Below are 8,180 nucleotides of genomic sequence, written 5' to 3'. Positions count from 1 at the left end.
GAACCCAAACAAAGCGAAGAAGTGACAGTAAAAAAAGACTTGTCCTTCTGACAAGCGACAGTAAAAAAAAAAAAAAAGACTTGTCCTGCTTGGCAGGAGAGGGTAGCAGTTTGGGCAACACTCAGCTCTATTGCCGAGTTGCAGCGAACTCACCGAGCACCCTCACACCTTAGAGGCGTCCCTCACCGCCCAGCCTTGACGCATCACCTGGCAGGCGGGCAGGCAGGGCGTGGACCTTTCCTTCCTAGCACCTGGGCCCCTACTCCAGAAGACTGCGGCTGGCCGAGCCCCCGGCAGGGCTTTTATTGTGAAAGGAGCTCCCCCCTCCCGCGCTTTCGGGGGAATGGGGAGGCTGGGCCGGGACGCGCGGCAGGGACTTTGCAAACTGCAAACGTCCCCAATAAACCGCAGAGGCTCGCGGCTGCGGGTAGGCTCCCGCAGATCCCCGCAGATCTCAGTAGATCCGGCGTGCATTCCCCACCCGCGGAGTATCCCGGCGTGCAGCGATCTCCCGAGAGTTGGCGCGGGGCCACTTGGCTGCAGGGAAGGTGTGCACCTTGAGTCCGGGAAACACGCCCCAGCCGAGTAGCCGTGCATCCTGTGGAGCCTGGCGAGCCACGGCGCCGGGGGCGGCCAAGGGGAGGCGGGATGAGTCTGCGAGCCGGCTGAGCGCGTCGAGGAGCCGGCCAGGACACCGCCGGGGACATGGTAGGACTCGCGGGAAGGAACGCGCAAGCAGAGGGTGGGGCGATCACCCGGACAGGTGGCTGCTGGCAGCGCGCAGCGGCCCTGGGCGCGCGCAGCCTGCGCGGCCTCCCGAGGCTGGAGTTGTTCCCCGAAAGTTGCATGGGGCGGCGGCGGCTTTCATTTCTGCACCAGAACTGGGGGCAACGGCTCTACTGCCGCTCTTGGCGGGGCGGACGGTAGTAAGGAGGCTTTTATTACGGATCCTCACACCTTAACCGAACCGTAACCCACTCGCAACTCTGCGCAATCTTCATGCAATCCACAGGGTAGGGAGAGGGGAGCATTCCCTGGGGAACCCACGGCAGCCTCTGATGAGAAGCTTTTGAAGTCATTTTAATACTCTCCAAAATTTATGTGATTATGTACTATCTTTTCTAATTTAGCTATGTATTGACATTAAAAATAATATCCTAACGTTTATTACTACTGAGTTAAATTGGCTTTAGTAAGGTTCCAATCCGCCTCCCTCTACCTCCCCGACAGGAGGACTATCGGGCAGTCGTGGAAGCACTGGTGGGTCTGGAATGTCACGATGAAACCAGGGTCTTGTGGACGTGGTCCTTCCATTGATCAACCTCACAGACACTAACAGGCAGAAAAGAAAAACCCATTGAGAATATGGCCCAGGCGGCTTAGCTAAAGGACACATGCAACCCCAGGAAAGGGGCGTCCCTCAGGCCCGGCCACTGGTTAGTTGCTCTGCTTCTCTTGCAGCAGAAAACCCCTGCAACCCCAACTGGGCTCCTGCAGTTCACCAGGCTCCCCTGTCTGCTTCCGTGCCCTCTCGCCTCTTTCCTTCCCTTCCAAGCTCACAGAGGGCAGATCGGAACCCCACCGGAGATGCTTCGTGGGGAGTTTCGCTGGGCCTGGAGTTTAGAAGGCTGTCTAGAGACTGCGCTGTAGGATGGAGGGTCTCTGAGAGAACAGCTCCTTTGCGTGCAGGGAGGCCTGGCAGATGGCTGGAGCAGAGGTGGAGGGCTGGTCATCAGGCGCTGGGGGCTCAGGAAGGGTACCTTTGAGGCCAGGGGTGTGTGTATGTTTCACCCCTCCTAACACCTATCCAGCTTCAGGTTTTTTCTCAAAGCTGCTAAGAGAAGGAAATAGTGGAATCTTAAGCTTCAAAAGGGGGAATAATTGGGGGTACAGATGTGAAACGAAAAGAGTGGAGATACCCTATTACAAATTCCCTGTTTAAGAGCAAGAGTGTTGCCAGAACTGAGGCCACAGCCATCCACTCTGAGGGGCATTAGCATTGTGCTGGAGTCTCCTGGCTTTAAAGGCAGATGTAGCAGAGGCTCTGTGGTCTGCTGCTGAAGCAGAGTGCCTGGAGGAGAGATGGTACCTGCCTTCTGCTCAGGCTGCCTAGGGGAACATTGGTGTGTTTGCCCCACTGCCAGTGCAAGCTTCCAGTTCTGCGAGTCAGTGCCGCTTCCCCGTTTCATGTCCCTGGCTCTGGGTTCTGGTATTGCGTTAGGAAGAGGACTTGTGTCAACATTTCGTAGTCTCAGTGTTCACTTGCAGAGAGAGGGGCCTGGGGGCATCCTCTGGCAGTGAAATGGCCTTGGACATCTGAAGGCTCTCCTTTGTTTCTCCCTCTGAATGAAGGCTCCTGAGGTCCAGAGGCCACAGGGCAGCGTGGCACTGGCTGGAAGCCACATGGGAGGAGACAGGGGGCTAGGAATCCTTTGAGGATCTTAGTTTCCTCTTCTGTAAAATGAGAGATTGGACTAGATGTTACTGAAGGTGCCATTTAGCTCCAAAAATGGGTGATATGTGAATAACTTTGAGATTGGATCTCAATTCTAGTGTTGAGCTATGCTTAGCATGAACAACTAAAAAGGTGTGGGGAAGAAATGGTTCTCAGCCCTGACTCAGGCTGCCCCCATCCCCCAGCCCAAATCCAGATGAGACCCAGACCAAGGGATGTTTTCAGGCTCTGCAGGTGAGCCCAGTGTGCTGCCAGGGCTGAGAACCACAGGGCAAGAAGGCTGAGAGAATGGGGGAAAACTGGGGCTCAAAGCTGCACTTCCCAAGGTATTCTTATGTCCATAGAGTGGTCATTCCTTGAGATAGTCCTAAAATAGTTTTTGGGAAATGATAGATGCTATGTCATTTCCCATTATATGATATCGCATATATCATATGCTATATCTCTTTGAGGGTCCTCCCGTAGAGTATCCTCTTTTAATTCATTACACTGAGATTTGAACTTGCCCAGCTTGTTTGAATATGGTATCCTTTATTCAGTAATTTCCTAATGCCATCCTGTTATTGGTCCGAGGTACGTATGATGGGAAACTCTGGGTTAGAAGTACACAAATAAAAGCCTAGAATCCTTAAATGTCTTTTTGGAAAACGAAAAAAAGAAAGAAAGAAAAGAGCATTGAGCTGCAGTATCTGTGGGGGCATTTTTGATCATCCTGCGGGGTCAGGGGTCGTGGCTTGGTATGTATTTAAGCTAAGATTGGAGCACTTGTCAGTTTCTTTCCTTGCGATGGTGGTGGGAGGTTTGGTGTTTGCCAAGGACTCTGTACTTGATGAAAAATATTGATAGAATCAGATGTATATGTGTTAGGTTAAAAATTAAAAAAGAAAAAATATTGATAGAGAAAGTTGAAACTATTACTGCCAATTAAAAAATGTTTTCCTCCTGATTTTTGAGAAAAAATATACAACTTCTACAGGAACCACGATTATCATTTTGGCATATTTCCTATTCTCTTTGAGTATTATTTTAAAGAGCTGAGATTTCACCACACATGCAGTTTTGCAGTCTGATTTGTTTTACTTCAGTTTATATCAAAACATGTTTCCATGTCTACATCTCTAGAAAAATCTTTCATAACCGTACATTTAATGCTCAGTACGATGACTTTGATAATCGTCTCCCTGTTTGTGGACATTTAGGTCACTTCAGGATTGGGGCTGATTTCAGTGGCATGTGGCCACCGTCTCATTATCCATGGAAATGAGGACCTGAGTGCCCAGCTAAGTGGAAATCAGACAAATTCATAAGAACGAATTGCTCCGGCCTCTTTCTCTATCCAAGCTTTTACTGTAACTACCCTCCCAGGGCCCAGCGTGCTGTGGGAGGAGTTTCCTCTTGCCTGTCTTCACTCTGTGCTGTGGGCAGGTCATCAGGCAGGCAGCAGTGGAGGAAAGGGAGTCCCAGGGGAGCCCACACGGGCCAGTCCTCCTTGGGAGAACCAAGAGCTAAAATCCCTGGAGGTTAAGACTCAGAGGAGGAGGAGCTGAGGCTGGAAAAGGGATGTGGCCTCTTTAGGGTCACTTAAAGCCGGGCTAGGGCCCAGGTCTCCTAGGGCCCAGGTCCCCCTCCACTCCCTATGCAGGTCCTGTCACAGGCACTACAGCCCCATCATAGACTTGGATGTGGTGTGGCTTGGAGTGGCAGAGGAAAGGCCCGGGGTTTGCCGTCAGAATGGGGTTTGTGCTGGGCTAGGTTACCGTGTGGCTCTGGGTAAGTGCTGCCTTGCTCTGAACCTCAGCCCCTTATCTGTAAAAGGAGTCATTGTGAGGAGCAAATGGAGTCATGGAGGTGAAAACACTTGGTGTCTCAAAGGTGCTGTAAGATTGGGGGCTTTACAAAAGACCCACAAAAATAGGTTTGCTTTTTGTTAGGGTCTAAAACAAATGGTAAGGAAGTCACAGGCGCCTTTCATTCAATACCAGTCAAGGGGGTGCTTATGGAACTCTTCTCTAAGTAAGGATCTAGTATAGACGGAATTTATCCTCAAGTAGTTTTCTTGCTTCTTTTAAGTCCATCTTCCCATCAGGCAGGAAAACCCAGCCTGCAGATGTTTGTCCAGTCTCCCACGCACCTCCTTGCACAGTGTTGCTGACTGGATGAGAATGTAGCTCCCTGAACAGCCGCAGGCCCTTGGAGTCTAATGCTGGGGTCCCCTCATTGAGTCCCTCTGCACTGAATGAGTCCTAAAAGTTATCAGGCTCAGCTGAAGAAGAGGTTAAACTGGTACTGGAACTTTGAAATGCAGCCCATGGAGCCTGTGGGAAATTTGATCCCCTCTCTCTTCTGGGGTACAGCCCTTACTTGTAGCTCCTGCTGCATACCTAACCCAGGCTTTGTGCAGGGCTGGGCAGGGAGCAGAGTGTTTTAAACCATCCACTGGCCCCAACCATACCAAACAGGGGTTGGTCCAAAAAACAGGGATGTAGGGGATGGCGGGAACAGGTCTCACAAAGAAATGAGTTCCTTAGTTGTTTTAGGGACTAGTGAGAGAAACATGCTTCAGCTTGGCCTCAAAGATGCTGACAAATCCCTCCAAGTAGGTCTGGGAGGCCCAGTATCCGCTCCCACCTAAGGTACTAGTAGAGAAACAGAGTGCATCAGTTTTCTTTGAGGCATGGTTGCTGTGAGTCACCTGGGGCTGTCTTTGCTTGGATCATCTTGTGATGTGACTGCTAAAATGTTTCCGCCTAGGGAGTTTAGGACGTGATCCCTTCATTTTCTGGATGTGTCTGCACAGGACTGCGTGTGAAGGACCACTTGGCCTGAGAGTGAGAATGAGAGGGAGACATGATTGTGGGAAAACCCCAGGACGCCCTTCTTTATGTGGATTTCACTTCCTATCTCTCTCTCTCTCTCTCAGACACACACACACACACTCACTCTCACACATCACACACATACTCATACACACACACGTGCATGCACACACACACTCACGCATGCACACATACTCCTGGGAGTGGCCTGGGATCTGATCCTATTCCCCAAAGTCCAGCGAGTGGAAGATGGAAAGTCTTTATGATAGCATCTGGTGAATCCTGGGGTCAAGGAGGTTAAGAGTGGAAGGGAAGCAGGATGAGGGCTGATGTGAAGGGTGAGGAAACAGCAGGAGTGTAACCGAAATGCAGATTCAGTCACTCACCACTTGTAGAGTCCAATTAACCAGAGTGAGGTCTGGTATAAAGAAAGTGACTATATTCTAAAGCTTAGCCTAGAGGAAGAGGTACAGGCTCCTGCCTTTAAGGATACTGCTTTGCTTTAGAGCAGAAAGCAGGGTCCTTTAAAGGGATACTTGGCATGAATGGCATGCAGGGGAGTGAGCAAGCCGGTGGGGGTCTCCATGACTTGCTTGGGTGCCTTATCTACCAGGGAGTTGAGCTAGCACCATCACAGGCAGATCTAGGTTGTAAGGTCGTCGTTGTCTTGAGATACTCTGCAGGTGGGAGAGAGTTTTGGAGTGGGCATAATTTAGGTTGTAAATTGACTGTTACCTCTCGAGGCAAGCTCCTGGTGGAAGGTAGCTCAGGCTTTGGAGCTTCTAAGTAAGCACATAGTTAGATAAGCTTTTCATGTAGGGAGTGTTTAGTGAAGGGAAGGTAGAGCTTCTAACTGCATTTCTAAAGAGCTAAGTAGGAAGCAAGGATTGAGGGAAAAAGAAGAAAGAGAGAAGAAGAAATAATTTTAAAAAATTTATTCTCTTTGTCTTAGACAAATGGGGGTACTTGGTTATAGGGGCCTCACTCTGATCTCTAGGCCTTCATGAGCTCTGAAGGAATGAGTGTCTCCATGGGCAGGGGCTGAGTCTTGCTCCCAAGTGGCTTTGGAATTCCTGAGTGGCATATCAAGAAGGCCACAAAAGGAGGATTCACGTTCAATGTGTAAATGTGTGTTAATGCTCCCTCTGTCTCCCTGCCGCCTTGTCATTCATTCATTCATCAATTCATTTAGAAAGTGTCTTCTTTAAGCCAGACATTGTGCAGGGCAGAAAACAGAAAAATCAAAAACACATACTCTGCCTCTGAGGAGTACACAGTCTATTGAGGCTGCCTGTGCGTACGTGTGTGTGTGTGTGTGTGTGTGTGTGTGTGTGTGTGTGTGGGCAGAGGTGGTGGGGGCAGGTGGTAGGTGCTAGGTTCAGGGGAGAGGGAAGCACAAAGAAATGCGTCAGCCCTGTAGGCCAAATGTTCTGCTGAAGATACAGAGAAAGGATAGACCCAACCTGAGGAGTGAGTAGGGCAGAGGGAGGCTCCAGGACAGGGAGTATCCGAGGAGGATCTGGATTCTGTCAAGGGAAGAAAGGAGAAGCCACTGTACATCTGTTAGAATAGTTAAAAAGTGAAACAAAACACCCTGACAACCTCAAGTACTGGTCAGGATGCCAGCAACAGGAACTCTCCTACATGAAAGTGGGAAACAGTAGAAAGCAGTTTGTTAGTTTTTCATAAAAAGTTAAACATACACTTACCATATATCCCAACAATCCCATTCCTGTGTATTTATGCAGGAGGAATGAAAACACATGTCTACAAAAAAACCTGATGCAAATGTTTATAATAGCTTTATTTATAATTGCCCCAAACTGGAAACAACCCAAATGTCACTCAGCTGTAGATTGGATAAACTGTGGTATGTCCATACGGTGGACTACTCCTCAGCAATAGAAAAGAACCATAGATCCATGCAACAATGTGGAGGGATGTCAAAGGCATTATGCTGAGTGGGAGAATCCAATCCTACAGGTTACATACTGTGGTATTCCTTTTATATGACATTCTAGAAAGGGCAAAACTATAGGGATGGAAAACAGATCAGCAGTTGCAGGGGTTAGGGGTGGAGAGGCTGTGATTATAAAGGGGCAGCACAAAGGAGAATTCTGGAGTGATGGAAGTGTTGTGTCCTGACTGTGGTGGTGGACATGCATATCTAATACATGTGTTAAAACTCATAGAATGATACAGAAGAGTTTCAGTTTTACTGTATGTAAGTTAAAATATATATATAACAAAAAGAAGAGGGAAAGAGGCATTCTAGCAGAAGGAACAGCACGTGCAAAACCCCTGGAGGCAAAAATGAGCTGTTAAAAGTTGGCTGGGAAGGAGCTGGGCTGGGACCACAGGGGAACTTCCTGGAGATGGGACTGGGGCCAGGGCCTGGTTCTTGGATGTGGGTGCTCTCCCCACCCAGCTAGGGGTTTGTGTTATTGTCCCTAGGGCGGAGGGGACAATGGAAGGGCTTTTGAGCTTAGAGAGGTGGGATTGCATTTGCATTTTAGAGAGCAGTTTTGGGGACTGAGAAGAAGGAGTGTGATCCAGGGGGCCAGGATGGAGGTATGGATTCTGTAGCAGGCTGGAGGAGCAGGTAGGAGGATGTTTGGGCAGGAGAACCTCCAGCCCTTGGTAATCTCAGATGTGGAGGCTGAGAGCAGGTCAGGAGTGACTCCAGGTTCTTGTTCAGGCATCTGGATATATGGGTCTCTGTCAGCCTTCCTCCTTTCTCTTCATTTTTATTTAAATTTAGCTTTTGGTGTTTCTTTTCTAGTCACACTTAGAAATTGTTAGGAATAATGCTCAAATCCTAAGGAAATTGAAGATGCAAACAAAAGATTCTTAACAAAGCAATTTTACTTCTGTGCAGAGGGTTTCCTCCTTGGCCAGTTACCATGAGA

General features: G+C 49.1%; 1 protein-coding gene across 1 annotated transcript in view; it reads left to right on the top strand.

Moving 5' to 3' along the window:
• The first annotated feature begins 331 nt into the window (after positions 1-331).
• Positions 332-8,180, top strand: part of FAM198A (family with sequence similarity 198 member A) — a 79,983-nt gene continuing 72,134 nt past the window's right edge. Inside the window, exon 1 of the mRNA XM_025375599.1 lies at positions 332-708. Within this exon, the coding sequence (XP_025231384.1) occupies positions 706-708 (3 nt within the window). The 5' untranslated portion in view covers positions 332-705. The remainder of the gene's footprint in view (positions 709-8,180) is intronic.

The sequence above is a fragment of the Theropithecus gelada genome, chromosome 2 (assembly GCF_003255815.1).
Source record: "Theropithecus gelada isolate Dixy chromosome 2, Tgel_1.0, whole genome shotgun sequence".
NCBI lineage: Eukaryota > Metazoa > Chordata > Mammalia > Primates > Cercopithecidae > Theropithecus > Theropithecus gelada.
This window is presented reverse-complemented; position numbering and strand designations above follow the sequence as displayed.